Below are 20,191 nucleotides of genomic sequence, written 5' to 3'. Positions count from 1 at the left end.
CCACTGGTCTTCCACTAGTACACTAGTGGAGTTAATACTGGAGTTAGAGATGAATACTACAAGAAGATCTAGACTTTGCACTTCAACAACTACAACCTTGTAACTGTGAGAACTTGACTTTCTAAAAGCTGTGATAATTTGTACTCTTCCTATCCTCCAATACCTGGTCTCTCCTACTGCATCTCACTATGCCCTCCCTATTGCTTTTTCTGTTTAATTCCTCACTCCTTTGTAAAAGTTTCTGTTCTCTCCAGCTTCCCCACTCTCCTCCTATCCAGATTTCTTCAGCTCTCCTCCCCTCCACCTATGCATGTGCCCATACACGGCACCATTATTTATACACCTCTCTCCCAACAACTTCCTTACCCCTCAATAAAAAGCACCCACAGAAATCCTCTATTCACACCCTCTATCTACTCCTTCCTGCTGCTGGGGATATCTATCCTAATCCTGAACCCAGATAAACACACCTGCTCTCGCCCATGTTTCCCTTGCCATCTCCTCCCATGCAAATGGTGTTAACTTTCTGATTTAATCCTGACCAACCTTAAAATTTGCCCCACAAATCAAGCATCCCAATAGCCTGCACTCATGGCTATTGTCCCAAAGTCACTCCTACCACCAATTGTGACCAAGCACTGCCATCTACAGCACTTACTCCCTCACCTGTTGCCTCTAACTTTCCCATCATACCTCTTAGATTGAAAGCTCTTCGGGGCAGGGATTTCCTTTCCTATTGTCCGATTTTGCTGCGCTTAATGCATTATAATTTCCTGTACTGTATTATTTGCGACGCACGGAGTACACTTTTGACGCTATATAGACATACAATACACCTGCTGATGGTTACCTAACGCAAAAGTTCTATTTTTTTTCCTTGTTCACACACACACACACACACACACACACACACACACACACACACACACACACACACACACGAATTTATCCATTTTCACATATTTTATCCTCCTTGGATATCACTTACTGCGTAGGAGGAGGGGCCCACCTATCATTTGCATACAATTGCAGTGTCACACTTGGTAATTACAAGATGCGTTAATCAAATCTCCCCCCCACGAATGGTGCTATTTTTATAGGAAGGTTTTCATCCTAACTCCTATTTGAAGCCTTTGCACACAATAGGAAGAAGAATCGGAGCAAATGTTAAGGAGTGCAAATAGGTTAACAAGCAGCCTATGTTACAAGATGCACACAGTTTACGCCTCTCATCCTGACAAAGGGTGAAACGTCTCACTGGCTCGGATCCCAATTCCGACTCTGCGAAACCCTTAAAAAGAAATTCTCAATTTGTAGCTCTCCCACGGGAAGCAGATTGTGTTATCTTAGCAGCTGCAACAAGTCACATTCTCGCCCCTTCCCCCCCGAAAAAAAAAAAAAAAAAGACAAATATATATTTTTCCAATCAAAGCCAGAAACCCTCCCACCCTACAGATTAAAACTACAACAGGGGGGAGAGCGAAGAGCAAAAGCGAAAGCAGGGAAGAGCGAGAGTAGGAGCGCAGGGGGCGAGGGGGGGGGGGATGAGGAGGATGGGCACAAGGAAGGCTATTAAGGCGAGGTGGAGGGGGGAGCGCGGGGAAGGCTAGAAGGGGGACGAAGGGGCAAGAGTGTGGGGAGGGGGAGAGCGCAAGAGCAGCAAGTAGAGCGGAGGGGGAGCAGAGCAAGGAGTGCGAGGAGGGGTTAGAGGGCGAGAGTGGTGGAGCACGAGAAGGGGGTTGGAGGGAGGTGAGCGCGAGGAGGGAGGAGAGGGCGCGAGGAAGGGGAGGAGGGCCAGAACGGCAAGAAGGGGTTAGAAGGAGAGAGCGCGAGGGGGGGGGGGGGGGGAAGGAGCACAAGAAGGGCGATAAGGAGAGCTTGAGATGGGGGTGGAGGAGAGCAGAGGAGTGGGTGGGCGCCAGTTGGTCGGGGAGGAGGGCGAGAGCAAGGGCTGAATGGAGTGATAGAGCACGTGAGCAGTAAGACACAAGCATCCTTTTTTGATCACTTTTATTTCTCCAATATAAAAATACTTATTTACAGCAAATAAATATAATTTCACTGAACAAATAAATTACACATTTTAAAGGTTATACCAACATGGAAAACAGACAATGTCACAGGAAGTGAATAGGATCTGGGAAGAGGGAGTTAAAAACAAAAAACGTATTTACAGTTTATAGAAAGTGGAAAACAAGATTATCGTGCAGCGTCCATGGCAGTTTGGAGACAACATCACAAAGATAATATGTACAAACACAGCTCTCAACTCCCAATTGTCACCTGTGCACAGACATACATCATATGAAGGAAGAAGGGGCCGATCTGGAGCAGGGAATCTTTGTCACTGGTCATTACATCCTGTGAAATGCATCTTTTGTTTTATTTAAAAAAAGTGCAACCACTATTTAAACAGTTAAAAAAAAAAAAATGTTTTATAATAATTAATTTACCAATTCATTTGTCTTGTTCCCATCACAAACCAGTTAACTTTGTACATCCAAAAACCATTCTGAATACATTTTTTTTTCTCCTTTCTTAAAATCTCCTCTTAACCCATTCACAGTTATAATAATATGGGTACCAACATGACTGACAGCAGGAATTTACACCATCATTGCCAAAGAGTGATTGTGTTAACCCCCCAACCTCCACCAGCCACCCTCTCCAAAAAAAGGACCACATTAACAATTAACAGCTTTACAACTTGGCCTTTAACATTTAGTAGATTGCAGTTGACATGTTCAAAATGTACACATATGTGGTGTCCTGGGACCCAGTGCTCAAAGCATACAGTACATACCAGTGAAGTTACCAGAGTTGAAGCAGGGGATTTAAATGGGTGTCCAATAGGAAGCCGTTGACATTTGCGGCTTGCTATTGGCCTGCGGAGCCCCTATAATTTGAACAACATGGGGCTTCAACGCCGGTATCCAATCTCAGTAACCAGGGGTGTCCCAGCAGCAAAATATAGCACTGGTAAGCTATGGAGGACGCACCAGTGCCAGGTGTTACATAGCAAAAACAGTAGATGTCCTTCGTTGGGACCATGACAGGAGACTTATAGGCCAAGACGTTGATTATCCGGTGACATGCAAATAACAGTTTAGTTATTAATCCATGGAGAGCTCGAGATCTTTTTACCCATTTCTTTTATTTCCTAACAAGTTACTTTGTCCTTCTATGGAGAACCCTGGTAACATCTTATTGTTAATTTGGTATTCGCGCCGTCGTTTTATTCCCCCCCCCCTCCCCCTATCCCCATTACATAACCGATTATCTTCACTTTAGTGCAAATGCTACACATTGTTAAGCGGCACAGCTATTGTAAAAAGGTATATACGCCTTAAACTTGCACTAAAATACCCATTGAGCAGGATCTCGCAGTCTCTGATCTGTCAAGTTTTCATGTAACAATCGTAATATTTTATGTAACATTAAAGTAATAATGCTTCTCTTCTTTCATCCTTCATAAATTAGTTTACACGGACCCATCGCAACTAGGTCAGGCTTCATCAAAATGCATGATGATGGGGGGGGAGGGAGCGGGGGATAGAGAGAAATCTGCCATCTTAAACGTGACCTGAAGAAAATGCAGGCAGAGCTTAAGATAGTTTGAAATTGGAAGGATCTATTTATTTAAAAAAATCACAAGAACGTGTGAATGTAGCTTCACAGGGCAGTCAAAAATTCTGTTATGGAGAAATGCATGAAAGGATTGGTTGTCTGGAATTTCACCAAGCATTTCCACACAAAAAAGGGGGGGGGGGATTCTAATGGATTACTACTAGTGCAGTGCTCTTCTTACCTGTGTTACATACATGCCTGAACCACAGCAGCACTTATTGTACATGCCACATTATCTTCTGTTCAGCATTTGCCTCGGATATTTTTGTGGGCGGATCTTCATTTGAAAAAAGTTGCTAAGCAAGAGTGCACCATTAATCCTTTCACTGCCAGAGGGGCCCGCCATTCATTGCAAGAAGAATTTTTACAATAAGCCTCTGTATCTCCCATATATTATTGCTGCTGTGACCAAATCATTGAGGGGGGCTGCAGGTAGAAGTCGGAATGAAAATGCTTTACCACCCCCCCGCCCCTCCTCTCACACAGGTGATACAACCCAACTGAGAGCAAGTTACAACTCCTTTCCCCCCCCCCCCCCCACCACCCCAAACATGGCAAATTACAAATACTGAGTCCTGCTCCCTGGCCAGTTCTCTTAGTGATGGGACATGGAGGAGTGGGCCGTGTGGTCCCTTTCCCACTCCCCAAAATGTTCAGTCGTCTCAAGGGAGGGAGTAAAATTTTGGCTGTTTCTCCCCACCTCGGTTCCCTGAGGTAGCTCAGAAATAAAAACAAAATAACAGTGCAAACTGCGCAGGAGGAGGGGTGGGGTAAGACGTTATCAAACAGACGATTCCTCTGGGTTGGAGTCTGGCAGAGCCTGCCTCTGCTTCAGCTTCCATCGCAGCTCTTCGTTGAGTTCCCCCAGTGCGGGTCGCTCCTCCAATGCGCCCCCCCCAAGTGTCAGTCGGATGTACCCATTGCTATTAGAGCCCCGCACACCTGCCAGGTGCATGCAGGTTGGAGAGTGGAGGGGCGGGGAGGGAAGTGGTTGACCCGGGATTCCGTTGCCGGAAGGGGAGGAAGAGCTGGTGCTGTTTTGGCACAAGGCATGACCCGGTACGATCTTCAGGGAGCCGTCGGAGTAGTAGAAGGAGGAGGGGTCCCACAGCTTCTCGTCTGAGTCCGCGCTTGGCAGGCACTTGGGGGTCTTCGGTTGGGTGGGCAGCTGGATTGGGTACACCAGAGTGCTCTCCATGGATTTGGACCCCTTCTCCAGCTCGTCACGTAGCTTCCTGCGCAGATATACAACGGCCAGGAAGAGTGCCAAGCACACCGCCCCTAGCGCGATCACCATCATCCACACAAGGCCTAGTCCGTCCATGGGTGCGTGAGACTCCAGGCTTAGGGAAGGGGCGGCGACCACACTGAGCTTGTATCCCTCTGCAGCCATGCGAGTGCCATGCTCCACTGAGAAGCAGCAGTAAGAGCCGGAGTGATGGGGACCAACTCCCAAGATGACCAGCGCCTGCAGGGTAACGTCAAAAAGCACAGAGTCCCCCTCTTGTCCCAGCTCACGCCCGTTGAAGGTCCAGCTGGGCTGCGCCAGGTTGGAGGTCAGCTGGCATGGGAGGACCACGTTGGTGCCAATGGCCACAGTGAGGTTCTTCAGGAGGGGTTTTACTGCAGGAGTGGAGAGGAGAGTCAGAGCCATCGAACTGCTTTATGTATATACACCTGGGCAGAGCACTATATGCACAGTTACATATAATCCAGTGACAGTGTATTTGTGTGATAAAATGTATTAGTTGTTGTCATGGTAAGCTCATCTATACAGTTAGTGCGGTGCAGTGGTCATAAACAGAACTAGTAGTGTGTTCCTGCAGACAGAGGCACTACATACAAGTATTAGAGTGCATGCAGGGAGCTGGCAGTCTGCGTGACTAATTTTAGCGTTGCACGGTGTGTGGTGATTGTCTTACCAGATTTTAGGTAATGCACCTCACACAGGGAAGTGTCTGAGCTTTGGACATCCTGGAGTAGCACAGACCTGCAGAGTATACACAGCATGTATTCAGTATTTCATAAACACATACAAATCCACCACTGTTAACCCACACGCACACATGCTTACCTGTAGCGTTCATCAGCATGCACACAGCGGCTGCTGTTAAGGTTCCAGGCACAGAAGGGGTCCCGGGCAAGCAGGCAGTCATCACAGGAACGATACTTACTACAGTCTGCAAGGGGAAGCTGAACTAGCTCAGAAATGGAGCCAGTGAAGACGAGACCCTGTGTGTGGGGTGGGGAGAAAGTGTCAGAAAGAGGACACTACACAGATATGGACTGAAAAGGGAGGTAGGGGTGTGACAAGGTCTGACCTTGCGGGGCGAGAGGACCAGGCTCTGCACGGGATGTGATTTGTCAAACACCTGAAGCTCCTCAATCACATGCACATCGGCACCCAAACTGACCGCTTTATTCAGCCAGCCATCCCCTACAAGACAGACAGGTGTGAGACACACAGCAGAAACACCCTACTAACACAGTGGGAGTCTGGATAAGATACAAAATACACACACACACGAAAGGATCAAAAACAGGCCGACAGTCAGACACCTGTACGAACACAGAAGACCTAACCAGAAACAAGGAAATTGTGTGATTGCTCCAAAAGATCACCCGCTCCTTCCCAGCGCCCACTGACCTGTTCCAATGAACATGACGTCATAAGGCTTCCCGTCCAGCCCAGTAACCCTGTGCACTGCCAGCTGTGTGAAGTTTGCTCCCTTTCTGACGAGCAGCGGGCGTCCACGGACAGGGAGTACAGACTCGTCCATCAGAGGGTGCTTTTTGGCGAAGTTCAGGGTGTTGTCGGGGAGCTCCAAGGAGCTGAAGACCCTGTGGCGTCTGTGCCAATCGGTGATACACTGCAGAGAGGAGGAAGGATTTACTTCAATGTCACTGCAGCATTAAAGGATTACTACCAAGTGCCACGTTTCTACCAGGGATCCAAAGACCAATAATGGTAATCACAGTTATATGGTTATCAGTCCCATAGCACTTTAACACAACCTCATGATCTGACACACACACACACACACACACACACACACACACATTTCCATGTACTCCTGTCTCTGTAGGTCTCTAAACAAACGTGTTAGATCCCAAGTTGTTCTGGTTAGGGACTCCTATTCCCCAATATTGACTTTATTATGCACTTATAGAAATCTTCTCTGTATCGAGTCTTGAATAATAGCTCAGTAAGGCATGGTGTAGTTGGTGCTATATCAAAATAGTTTCTGACCAACTGTATGAAAAATAAATAAATAATCTACCTACTTAGAAAACATAACACAGAATCCCAGCAAGCTCAAGAAACCCCAAAAAAACATATACATACATATTATGTGGCAAGTGGCAAAAAGAGAGCTACGGAGCGTGGCCAAATGTATACAACAAAAGACAAATGCCCAATGCCACATCCACTATGACAAAAATACACAGTGAAATACATATGTATTTCACTGTGTAATATTGTCATATTGGATGTAGCATTGGGCATTTCTGTCTTTTGTTGTACTCAGAAAAGAGCAATTAGTGTGTTTCCATTCTTGACCTATACCCACTACAAGTGTACATTTGATTTTGTAGAAGCAGATTACCATTTATAACGAGCGTGCACTCGAACCTCCACCTTTTATAGCTTCTCAGAGACTGGAATTTCCAGGCTTCAACCAGCCCTCAATAGCAGATCAGAATATCATTATCCATTCACTATAGATCTATTGGAGTTCTGCATGCAGGATTGTAAAACGCCACTACCCAACATTACAGACACTTGGATGTTTTAAAGAACAAGGTAATTAGAACACACGTTACTAAGCCCTCCCTATAATCTATATGACCTGTTGGTTATAGGGATTCACGTTAAAATAGACTAGAAGCAAAAAGGTGACACACTGAGTGCTCATGTGCAGGTCATTACCCAGAATCCCTGGATGCAGTGGAAGCATTGTAGGTTAAGAGCTAAATGGCGCAAGACATGGTTACTGACATGCAAGTGTGCTCACAAGTGGTATTACTTTTTGCTGTACAGGTCTAAAAACATTGCTGCCCGAGAGCTGTTCTGTTAATTTAGAGTCTGCAGTTTTAGAAGAACCTTCAATACAAGGAAAGGCGTGTGTCCCCATTAACCACGTGTAAACCCCCACCCGTTGTGCTCCCCAGGAATCAGTGATCACACTCACAGAGCCAGGTCTGGGGCTCGGCACCGGGTCGGAGTATCGGCCCCACTTCTGGGCCTGCTCCCGGTATTCTTTGTAGGGTCCATCAAAAACTCTCTGAATGTCCTGGATGGAGTATTGACACACAGCAGAGACGGCGACATCTCCCCTGAGAGAAGCAGAATGTGTTAGCAGAGTTAACCAACATTACTGTTACAGAACCTTCTCATGCACCCCCATTTAAATACACCCATCATGTCACAATGTGACGCTCTCCCACTAGTTTGCCATTTCAGAGGAGTATTGATGCAGCATGATATTTGTAGATTCCTATAAAAATGGCCGACATTGTTTAAGGGTTCAGAGAGACGCCCCTGTTGCAAGTCTGAGTTTACAATGAGTTTTATGCTATGTTACCGCTTTGCTGCAAGGGGGCTACAGTGTGTTGCGAAAGGGTTAATATTGCAGCTGGATAGGCAGCTAGGTGGGCCTGTCTTTGCTAACCTCTTCACTGACATGAGGGACAGCAGAGCATAGCCCCATTGCATCCTGGTCACTCACCAGCGGGCCTGGAATATGGCGAAGAACTGCGTGGAGCGCCAGTTATCACCACGCAGCGTGAACACGGACTGGATGAGGTTGAAGTGCAGGTGCAGCTCAGGGATGGAGCAGACCAGACGAGCCTTCAGGAAACTGGTCCACTTCCTCTGCAGGGTTCGTGCACCCCCCAAGTCACCCTACAGGAGGAGGGAGGGGGTCAGAAGGACAGAGGGCACCCTCCTGCTACCACCATCCCTTCCCGCACCAAAAACTGCCATCTGTGTCACTTCTGCACCCCCAAAACCAGGTCTCCATTCACCCCCCTAACCCTACTAGAATACATTACTGAATGTACAAAAACACAGGCCAACATAATGGGATATGGGTACATAGACCAGAGTGTACACACACACACACTATGTAGAAGTTTTTAGAATGTAAGTAGCCTCAGTCCGCAGATTGCAGTCCTGTCTGCACACAGCCGAGGTAGAAGGACCCTCACCTTGCAGACTCGTGCCACACGGGACACCACCTGCTCACTGTAGCAGTCATATTCAAGCGCCCGCTCGGTGAAGAAGAAATAGATCTTGTCATCATCACCAAAGTCACTGTTTTCGCTCTCTGGGATGTGAGAGGAACCCACAAAGTTTGGCTCTGAGGGGGAGGACCGAATGACTGGTGAGAGAGCGCTAGCTTGGGAAGAGGGGAGGTAGGGGCAGGGGCAAGCAAGTTTGCGGAGAAAAGGTGAGAAGAAGCCGAAAGAGGATGTACAAGAGAGGAGAGAGCGTGCAAAGGCAGAGCGTGGGGTGGGAGGAGGTAAAGTGAACCCAGGGGGATGGGGCAACAGAGTGTGTGGGATGGGGAAAGGGAGAAAGAAGGATGAAAGTGTGGGATGGGGTAAAGAGCCAGCATGGGAAAAGGTGAGAGCCTTAGAGGAAGGGGCAATGGGAACGAGCGTGGAAAATTATCTGGAGTAGTCAGAAGCGACAGTATAGCTCACCATTCAGCCACGACGCCAGATACTCAGTCTTCATGTTGTAGTGCTGCCCCACATTGCGCTGTATCACTGGCTCTGTCCCCAGAAAGTTATTCATCGTAGCAGAGTACAGAGCCCCGTCTGCAACACAAAATGCAAGGAGTCAGAAAACCGCACGTCACCATCATGGTGTTAACACAGGTCCTGGGCAAGGCTACGATGCTACCACACAACCCAGCACAGGTCCTGGGCCAGGCCGAGATGCTACAACACAACCCAACGCAGGTCCTGGGCCAGGCTGAGATGCTACCACTTACAAAGCCCCCATGACTTTCAAATGCACTTTTTTTTCCTTTTTTTTTTTTAAGCAGCTCCTTCACAATAGCTACAGGGATTCTCCTTTTTTTTTTAAGCAGCTCCTTCACAATAGCTACAGGGATTCTTTCTTTTCACAATACTACTATAGCACTAAGGAGATATGTACGGTGTAAGTATGATCACTTTCAAAATGGCAGCTTTTCCCACAGAAGTAACAGTCAGATTTGCCAACGCAGGATATTTTTATGAGAGCTTGGCGATTTCCTGACAAACCTCATTTCTTTGCAATGCACTGCAGGCCCCTCCAGCTATAACTTGCTGGGGTCAGGGGAGATGTCTGGCAAGTCAAAGGGCAGCTACCCACCTACAATAAGCCCAGTGTGTCCCTTGAACGGGTCATAAGGACACTTCCCCTTTCCATCTTCCACGTTTACCCGGTCCAGGGTGAATGTCGACACCTCCTGTAGAAAAAGAGGGTGAGACGGGAGGGGTCACCAGCAGGCAAAAGTGCAATGGTACTGGTGGGGGGAGGGGATGGAGGAGAAAGACCTACAAAACCTTCAGTACCTGCTCATTTCTAAAATAATAATAATAATAATAATAAATTAAAAACAAAAAGTGATATAACAGGGAGGGGGGTGTAAGAGAAGAGGGGGGGTCTCTGCTTTGCATCTGAAAGTTAGGCAGGATCATTACGTCTTATTCAGACCAAAGACAGATTTTACTCCCGATTGTGATCTAAATGTTTCTGAATGGAGGAGAGGGCTTCAGAAACTCACCACTCCCCCCCTCGATATCAGTATATACTCACAATATAAGCGCACTTGGGCTGGAAAGCATAGGTTCCACAGGTGATTAGGTGAGTCTCGTTATACTCTTGAAGGAACCGGATGTAGTTAAAACATTCGGTCTACAACAGAGAGAGAGAGAGAGAGAGAGAGAGAGAGAGAGAGAGAGACACAGGATGGGGGTGTTAGAAACAGCCCACCCAAAATACAGCCTTTCAGCCATTCCATCAGTAGCATAAAGCAGTATATGCAACCACTCTACTTATTGCACATTACTGCTGTGCACAGAGTGGGTGGGGGCGAAAAGGAGGGCAAAAAGGGTGTATATTTTATACCAAACCGTTCTTTATAAAAATGTTTTACCAGGAAGTAATACATTGAGAGTTACCTCTCGTTTTCAAGTATGTCCTGGGCACAGAGTTATATAAAAAAAAATATATATATATATATACATGGTTATGTTAAAAGAACAAGGTTATACAGTGAATTCACAGACATTTCATGGACCGATAGAGTACCTTGCACTCTATTCCATATGTTAATTCCTTTCCTGGAACCCACTGGCTAAGTACCTTTCCTGTTTTCCAGGTTTTTGCAGAGAGGTGATGTAGGAAGACACAAATAATCCTGTGGTCACACAGCTCAATCTCTGGGGCAAACTTCTGCACATCCCCACTGCCTCCATTAATACTTGTGTTGACCACAGAGGGGTATTAATAGGCACCTCCCAACCTTCTCTGTCCACATACCTGATTGTTCTTTCCCTTCTGGACACATTCTGCCTTCTTATCTCCCGGAGTCTCCCAGACAATCTAACAAGGTGCAGAGAGGGAGCAGGTAATTACATAGGCCAGAAATGCTTAGCACAGTGTGTGTATATAATAACAACGGACAAGTGAAAGTGTATAGGTTTGAGATATAGATAACAGGAACTCCTCCAACAGGAGGCAGGAAATGATGCACAGCCGTCGTCATGAAGGAGCAGAGGGAGGCAAAACTGGTGACCAGTGAAACTTTATTGAACAAGTGTAGTGCTGACGATGATGATCCGTCAGCACTACACTTGTTCAATAAAGTTTCACTAGTCACCAGTTTTGCCTCCCTCTGCTCCTTCATGACGACGGCTGTGCATCATTTCCTGCCTCCTGTTGGAGGAGTTCCTGTTTGCTGTTATTCCTGATCGCACGCCGAGCTGTGGTTCATGCGACTCCTATCTACGCAGTTACCGCCGGTCATGTGACCACCCTTCGCGACGTTGCTTGAGGGGTCGGCGGCTCATCACACTGCATCATACGGAGGATCATCCTACACGGTGCCACAATACTTCAGAATCGTAAGTCTCTCTAACCCAACTCTATTTGTGCTCTTAGGGGAGCCAGTTGCTGGGAGAGACTATCATACAGGCATACCCCGCATTAACGTACGCAATGGGACCGGAGCATGTATGTAAAGCGAAAATGTACTTAAAGTGAAGCACTACCTTTTCCCACTTATCGATGCATGTACTGTACTGCAATCGTCATATACGTGCACAACTGATGTAAATAACGCATTTGTAACAGGCTCTATAGCCTCCCTGCTTGCGCACAGCTTCGGTACAGGTAGGGAGCTGGTATTGCTGTTCAGGACGTGATGACAGGCGCATGCGTGAGCTGCCGTTTGCCTATTGGGCGATATGTCCTTACTCGCGAGTGTACTTAAAGTGAGTGTACTTAAAGCGGGGTATGCCTGTACATTGATTTATTCGAAGTGACCGTGATCAAGTTCAGATTGCATCTTTAGCATTACACAGCTACTAACCTTCTTCTGATGCCCTGCGAGGGTTAACCCCTGGTTTACCCGATTACATGTTGAGATATAGATAGATCTCTGCAATGTGCGCAGGTAGGTATGCATGCCTAGGAGTTTGCACACGTGTGTATATTAAGAGCAGAATGTGCATATTGGCTCCCTCACCGCAGGTCTCAGTTCCTTGGCGATGTTATACATGTCCAGACTGAGAAGAACCTCCCGTGCACCCACATACAGAGCACCCCGGTTGTCATCCAGTGTCAGCGTCATGTAGTGCGATGTGCCAGGACGCCAGAACCGACGCACGTCTGTCACACCTACAACACGTGCAAGAGAAAATGTTAGGTGCCAACTGCACAAGATCAAACACATCAAACTCTTCAATGCTTGAGATCTGCAGAACATTACTCCAGTAACCTCTTCAAATCCTACAAACATCGAATAGCACAGTGATACATAGACAAGTAGGCAGCGCGACAAATCACACATGGTTAAGTAACCAGCAGCATGGTCTCTGCAGGCTGCTCCTAGACGCGTCGCTGGCTGCGATGTCACAGGAGGGCAGGAGGTATAATTATAGAGTGACATCATCCCCCATGGAGAGCAAGCCACACACAAACAGGTGACATCAGCCAATACAAATATAGCCTCAGCAGAGTTGTACTGTCACGCACAGTCACTCAGAGGGAGACTCCACCAGACAAGGGACATGGAAAAGGCAGCAAGGAGACACACCAGTGCCATGCTCAGCATCTCTGCACAGCGCCGCTCAACAGGAAGACCAACAAGCGGGACCCCTCACTCACCAGAGTACCGCACCGTTTTCCGTGGCATCAGACTCCATCCTGTAACCGCGACTCTCAGCAGCAGTACCACAGCATAGAACCACCGCAGAATCATCACCCCGTGTCCCGCGCTCAGCCTCTGCTCACTGAAACCTGCAGCAGGAGAAGGGAGGGTTAGACAGTGCAAGTTCTGTGCGCTGTCTGGCCTATGTTCCGAGAGTAACCTGTGACGTAACTTATCTCTTGCTAGGCTAGCCTCCTGCGTTCTACCCATAACGTCTCCTTTCCACCCCTTTCAGCTCTACTGCTCTCACCTTAAACCTTTGCCCTCGCACTGCCTCTTACCTGTGTTACTCCCTCACACTCGGTATACACCAAGCCCCTTCTCTCCCAAACTTTAAATCAAGCCTTAAAACTCACTTCTTAAATACTGTAAAAGCACTTCAATGATCATGGCTACAGTCTCATACCCAAGCTCTTCAGGGCAGGGATTTCCTTTCCTATTGTCTGATTTTGCTGCGCTTAATGTATTTTAAATTCCCTGTACTGTATTCTTTGTGAAGCGCCGAGTACACTTTTGGCGCTATATAAATAAAGACATACATTACAATACCCAAAGTAATTCCTACCAACAACTGTATTTATTCCCTCACCTGCCATCTCTAAGTCTCCCATCATGCCACTTAAGTTTGTAACCGCTCCAGAGCAGGGATTTCCTTTCCCGGATCTTATTTATTGCACTATAATTCCCTGTACTGTATTGTCGCTCTGGTAAAGCGCCAAGTACAGCTGTGATCGCTATACAAAACAGTGCAGCCAGCCTTCCTAACCAACCCTACATCCACACTCCTGGTCCTACCAGCTAAGTTCCCTGTACAATGTTCAGTGAAGCGGCTTCCCAGTGCTGGAGAATAGATCTGCTCCATTTAGATGAACAGGCACAGTGAAAACTGCTTCCCGGGGGTACAGGGAACCATATAGCCCACTCACGAAAACAGATGTGCACTTATAGTGAAGACAGTTAGAAGGGTAAAATAGACATTTTATAAATGTAGATATTTTACATGTATTCACAAGATCGGTCGAGAGATCTTTTCAATTCAGATTATAACTTCCTTTTCAGTCAGGGTGAAGAATGGAAAGCACGGTACAGGCATACCCCGCATTAACGTACGCAATGGGACCGGAGCATGTATGTAAAGCGAAAATGTACTTAAAGTGAAGCACTAACTTTTCCCACTTATCGATGCATGTACGGTACTGCAACCATCATATACGTGCATAACTGATGTAAATAACGCATGTGTAACAGGCTCTATAGTCTCCCCGCTTGCCCACAGCTTCGGTACATGTAGGGAGCCGGTATTGCTGTTCAGGACGTGATGACAGGCGCATGCGCGAGCTGCCGTTTGCCTATTGGGCGATATGTACTTACTCGCGAGTGTACTTAAAGTGAGTGTACTTAAAGTGGGGTATGCCTGTATAGGGTTTTGGATAAACCACGATTATATTTTGGGGTAAATGCACGCTTCCTTAAAACTCAATTCTGATCTCTCCAACAGGTCGTAACAAATTCTGCATATGCTATACATTGTGATACTTGTCCGACCAAGATGTTCTGGTCCAGGCCCATCTACTTTATTCTATCCATACGTGTTCACCTTATATTTTACGCCAAGGTATCTCCTACCATGTTATGGAAGACCACACTTCTTAAATATTACCATTAATACTAAAAGATCACAATATACTTTATTTTGCAGTCAGGGCCTAAATATGAAAAGTCAAACAGATCTTAAACAAAGAAAAGAACAAGCACCAAGTGTCAGCAGACGTAGAATGGCCGATCGCTTTCACTTTATGGCAGTGTGTCAGTTGCCAAGTGGGATTTTGCCTTTAACCCCAAAGTGTTGTGGCCACCCTGGCAGGGAATGGGGTTAATGCAGAAACCCAATATCTTGAGGATGCTGCAATCTGGGAACCATACACTGATCCACGTAACAATCCCAGGGGATGTTTAAGCCCTGTAAGATTCTCTGTGTAAGTGTAGATGAGTGCTGAGCAGTGAGGGGGTGTATAGCAGGATGTACTTCCTGGAAAGGAGAAGGGGGATTTATTACCAGGCTTTAAAAAGCCCCATTTCCTCCTGCTAACAAAGCCAGCCTCTCCCCCTCCCCACTGGGATCTTACTGTAAGGAGGAGGAGCTGGGAACACTGGTTATTAACCTCTTCCTGCAGGAAGCTGCACTGCATAATGATGTTACTCTATACACTTTCACCCCTGCTGAAACTGAATGACAGGCCGCATCAACACGGATAACATTACACAGCACAGAATGTTCATCGAATATTTCTACACATTCATAATAATGCAGAGTATCTCTATACACCGATAATGAGTATGCCACGCTGTATAATTATGCACATCCGCTGTATAGAATTTTTTTTTTTACTTCCCATAGCCATTGCTTCTTGAAGTCAACATATAAGATGGTGTTGATACCAACAGCCATGGTCTGCAAAGCTGTGATCCTCCATCTCAGAATGGTTCATCCCACTGTATCCATCTGTATTTAGAGGGGGGCATTAGCTGTATTTAACTTAGGCTGGAAGTGAAGTGCCATGCTTGGTACCGCTCTATAAAAACAGTGTTCAAGTTCAGGGAGAGGAAAATTCAAGTGCCATCTGTACAAACATTGCAAGTTCATTTGAGACCAGACTAGGCTGTGATGTCCCCGATTGACACTGCACTAGGAAGAAGTAACCAACACAGGAAAAATATCCAGAGCCCTGCATCAAACTTAACATTATCACTACAGAACTGTCAAATGATGTACCAGTTTTTGTTGGACATTCAAAAAGTATGTGGATCTTTATTGATATTGTGCATCCATGTACATAGCGCTTTACAGCAGCAACGCATGTGCCATGATGGGAATAAGCACTTGATACCAAAAAGTAGACTACATTAGGGAAAAAAAAATAAAAAAAAAAGTCTGTGCCCCAAAGAGCTTACAGTCTAAGGGGTAAGTAGGGAGGACTTGGAGACAGTAGGTGAGGGGTGTTCTGGTAAGTGCGTCTTCAAGGGGTCATGGTAAAAAAGCATGAGATGTACTGTATCCGCCAGCAGAGCTACCTAAATACTTCATAAAAAAACAAAACAAAACAAAAAACCTACTATGCTGTGCCTCGTCTTTCCTCCAGGCTCATTGTTTGGGTGATTTATATTATAAAACGCACACGCCATATTTAAAAATAGTTTCTACTAAAGGAGTGCCTACTCCTCCCCCTCCTCAAAAAAAAAAAAAAAAAACCCCACACACCACACACCCTGTACCATCACATTACGATGTGCAGAACAGCTGCATGGTATACAGGGAAAAGCCAAGCAAAAGAAGGTTGTCTAATCATATCATACAAACACTATGCACATCTTGGAGCAAATAGCAAGAAAGTGACTAGTGTCACTCAAATCACCGAGCTTCGGGTCAATGTTTCTTGGTTACAGAAGTGGTGCCAAAAAAAAGCTCCAGATGTATAGAAAATAGGCTTGCGTTTTATACACAATTTTTTTATATTTAGTAGAACTTCTGCTGGTTTATTGCAAACTGCCCACCCTGTATCTCTCACAAGTACAATGGCCTTGAATGTGTATACACACACACACACACACACAGTTGCTCCATTAAAAAGTTACCAGAACCTACAGCAAACCTTGGTTCACATAGGAAACCATTTTATGGCAACTGATTACAATGGGACACAGCTGGAATCACATGGAACAGAAAGACTAAGCTGGCGTTTCTATACAACCAGATAGATGGACCTAAATATGCAAGTACAAGGAAGATGAGACGAAATGCTTAAAAATGATTCCCAACTCCTTTTTTTAACTTGGGGATAACATGCTCATGACAATTCACTAGATGCCCATCGTCTTAATACAATGCAAAGATCCTATTACCCACCACCGTAAAGAAATAAAAGCACATGCCAGCCCAAATGACATCTACAAATGGCACAGCAGGAACAGAGGGACACGACATTAAATAAATCGACCAACCACTCCCAGAAACACAGATTAGGCCCGCACTCTATGAAAAGGCAGGAAGCATCCATAGGCAGAAGACAAAACCGTTTAAAAATCAATATATTGACCAGGAATAAGAAGCCTGTCATGGCAGTGAGGAATCTCACAGACAGTGTATAGGTGATGTCAGCAGTGCACACATGCTTGTGATTTAATGGGGGGGGGGGGGGGGGGAGAATTGTAACAGATGATGGGGGCACATAGCCAACGCCCCAGGACCAACATATACAGGATTTGCAGTCAAAATAAACAACTTGGGCATGCAAGACCTTATCTGCATTATAAACCACGGTTTCCTAATTTAAAGGTATGTTTGATAGCATTGCAAATTCAGAATCCAAAGCCTGACTGTGAAAACAATAAGGGTATACGGGTTATTAAAGGGTAATTAAGGACTTGAAGGTAAGCGAATGCAGCAGCTCCAAAGATGTAGTGATCAGGGCACAAATTATTAAGCAGGTTTTAGAATGGTTTATTACAATGTTTCTTACTGCCAGAAAAATGCAGTAGGGTTTAATATGAATACGATCAGGCTGAAGAAAAAGCAAAGGCAGTTAATAAATAGAGATCGGTCAAGTAATTGCAACCAAATGGGAGTCTCAGAACCAAACTGTTCAAGAATAGTCAGATTCCTGTCAAATGACCAATTAGGAAAACGGGCAGGATATGGCAGAGATCAGGACAGTATAACCTACACATTTCCAGTCTCCCACAGCTGCAGTGTCAGCAAAAAGTAAATCTGCAGACTATTGCGCTGCCCGTAATCTTCCCTTTCCTGGTTCCTTGCACTGTAATAGCGCGCAGTGACCCCAGGTTCAGCTACAGGTGCACAGTGAGCCCTGGGTCTACCCCTGCAAAGTTGGATCAGTAACAGGTAAGGAGGAAGGGGAGTTATATTTGGGAAAAACCTAATGGTTCACATACAACTATACTAAGCGAGTCATTCAATACACTCCGAAGCAAAGGATTGCAGCAGGAAAAACCCCAAATCGAGTCAATATGGGGTTTCCGGCCTAGCGCAGTGCGATTGCCTGCTTCACAGTACACTGGATTACAATGTGTTCCTTTATTTCGCATCATGACAACATGCAGTTGCACACAGGGTTGTTTGAAACAGGCCTCTTCGTTAACATGGGACTTTGTTTCGCTAAATCTTGCATCTCGGTCACAATTAAACTACTGCCCTCTCCACGTACACTTCTCCCTGACCCCCAGGTCACACAAGCTGCTCACTTGCTGGACAGGTGTTCCTATGCACGGGTGATGTCACGATGACCTAGAAGTAGCGCATGGAGAGAAAAGATGGTTTGCAACAAAAACACAAAGAACAGCATTTTTATTGCACAGATACTGTTCAAAGACCTCAGGCAGCACAGTGCAGTTGTCATTTGTGGTATTTTACAAGTGCTGCTTTATTCGCACTGCAATAAAGTGAAAGCACTCTGCCATGTAACACTTCTACCATTTTTTAACGTTGGTCTCATAAATGAAGGCATGTTAAAAAGCAGTCTCACATTCAGACCCAAAGGATATTCCACCCAGCACAAGAACACACAATCCAGTCGGCTTTGACACAGGGCTGCAGGGATTTAGCCTTATAAAGCCACAGTGATCAGGACTGAGTTGTGTGGTAGCTCCTGAAAAAGGGAAGGGTCTATTTACCCGGCTCTAATCGTCTCCCTCTCCCTTATTTAGTTGGCAATTATTTTCTGCCAGTTTATTAAACAGTGATGGGTAGGGAAAGAAAAAATCGTAATGGCTCAATCCTTACACCCCCCTCCCCCCAAGCCCATTCACCTCTCACACACGTACAGCTTCTCTATTGCACACATTATCTTTTGCCCAGCCCCCTTACTCCTATATACACACACACACACACACACACCTCTCCCTCCCCTTTACACTCTCCAGACTTCTGCTAGTCAGCAAGAATTCCCTGCCCCCAAATTGTACCCTCCTCTGCTACACCATCCCCGGCACAGAATCTGGTGCACACTACTCTACTACACCAAGATTTAGAGTCTACTGCACCTTCTCTCTCCTACACCACAATTAAAGATGATTACACCTTCCGCTCTAATACACCACAACATCCAAATAATCTAATGCGCACCCTACAACATGCACATATTCTGCAGAACACCCTATTAATCTGACACAATAATAATACAGATAATGCTCTGCGTCATTTTACCTGCTCTCGGGGATCCAGCCCCTGCTCTATACACACGGGGTCCGAGTCAAATTGCTGTATAGGAAATTCCACGTATCCTCTGTGTTTAAATCCCAGACACGATAACATCCAGCACACTCTGCGGACTGCACAGGAGCCTCCACTTATCCTCCGTGCACAATAACCTGCAGCACTATGTACACTACCCCCGGTGTGTGGCACGGGAGCCAGAATCCACTCCTTTTGATGATGCACAGGTCCTTGTGCAGAGAGTACAGCTTTGCGATATACTTCCAATGTGCAGTTTCCCAGTCCAGTTCCCGATGCAGTGATCCCTGTATCTCCCAGTGCACTTGTGATCCCTGGGTCAGCTCTACGTGCACTTGATGCACAGTGATCCCTGGATCAGCTCCCCCTGCACTGGATACACTGACCCCTAGATCTCCCAAACGCAGAGGCGCACACACACAAAGATCGCGGTCCCTACTCAGTCTCCTCCTCTCCTCTCTTCTGTTCACATCTTTCCCTTGCCTGTTTTTTCTCTCCCTTATTCCCACCTCCTGACGTCACGCGGTGGGGGAGGGGGAGGTCTGGCTGGGGGATCCTTAAAGGAGCCGGGTCATATTTCCGTGCACTGGAACATGAAAGGTTCCTTTGTCGCTGGTGACCCACATGGACAGGGGTCAGAGCCTCGCCCAGAGCCCCCCAGGGACACGTGGTGCCGTGTGCTCCCATGAGCACATCATCTGTATAGTATGCAGATGTATAAACACCTCCTTTTTTTGAAAACCTACACGCTGCTGTAAAGTATACTTAGGGGGTTATTCGTTACGCTACATTATGCGTTAATGCACCCAAAAAAGCATCAGCTCCCACTCGGGTCAACAGAACTTAATGTCATATTGGGTGCGTTAACTCGTAACTTAATTAATTA

At 46.2% G+C, this 20,191-nt stretch overlaps 1 protein-coding gene across 1 annotated transcript; it reads right to left on the bottom strand.

Annotated features, from left to right (window-relative positions):
- Positions 1-1,995: 1,995 nt before the first annotated feature.
- On the bottom strand, positions 1,996-19,808 carry SEMA4C (semaphorin 4C). The gene is made up of 15 exons (XM_075601859.1): positions 19,279-19,808; positions 13,016-13,147; positions 12,375-12,526; positions 11,168-11,230; positions 10,442-10,540; positions 9,995-10,091; positions 9,337-9,453; positions 8,839-8,990; positions 8,358-8,533; positions 7,821-7,965; positions 6,275-6,497; positions 5,949-6,064; positions 5,702-5,859; positions 5,550-5,617; positions 1,996-5,250 (listed from the first exon to the last, which is right to left on the bottom strand). Exons 2-15 carry the CDS (start codon positions 13,107-13,109, stop codon positions 4,409-4,411), a joined length of 2,502 nt encoding a protein of 833 aa, XP_075457974.1. The 5' UTR covers positions 13,110-13,147; positions 19,279-19,808; the 3' UTR covers positions 1,996-4,408.
- Positions 19,809-20,191: the final 383 nt, after the last annotated feature.

The sequence above is a fragment of the Ascaphus truei genome, chromosome 5, assembly GCF_040206685.1.
Source record: "Ascaphus truei isolate aAscTru1 chromosome 5, aAscTru1.hap1, whole genome shotgun sequence".
In the NCBI taxonomy this organism is placed as follows: Eukaryota; Metazoa; Chordata; class Amphibia; order Anura; family Ascaphidae; genus Ascaphus; species Ascaphus truei.
The sequence above is the reverse complement of the archived record's forward strand: the minus strand, read 5'-3'. Positions and strand labels throughout refer to the sequence as shown.

What these genes read in the sequence shown, in the direction of transcription:
- SEMA4C (XM_075601859.1), bottom strand. Translation starts at nt 13,109, where the DNA reads ATGATTCTGCGGTGGTTCTATGCTGTGGTACTGCTGCTGAGAGTCGCG. An exon ending in ACACACTGGGCTTATTGTAG is followed by an intron (nt 9,454 to 9,994) that starts GTGGGTAGCTGC and finishes TTTGTGTTGCAG; the next exon opens with ACGGGGCTCTGTACTCTGCT. An exon ending in CGTCATGTTCATTGGAACAG is followed by an intron (nt 6,065 to 6,274) that starts GTCAGTGGGCGC and finishes TCTGTCTTGTAG; the next exon opens with GGGATGGCTGGCTGAATAAA.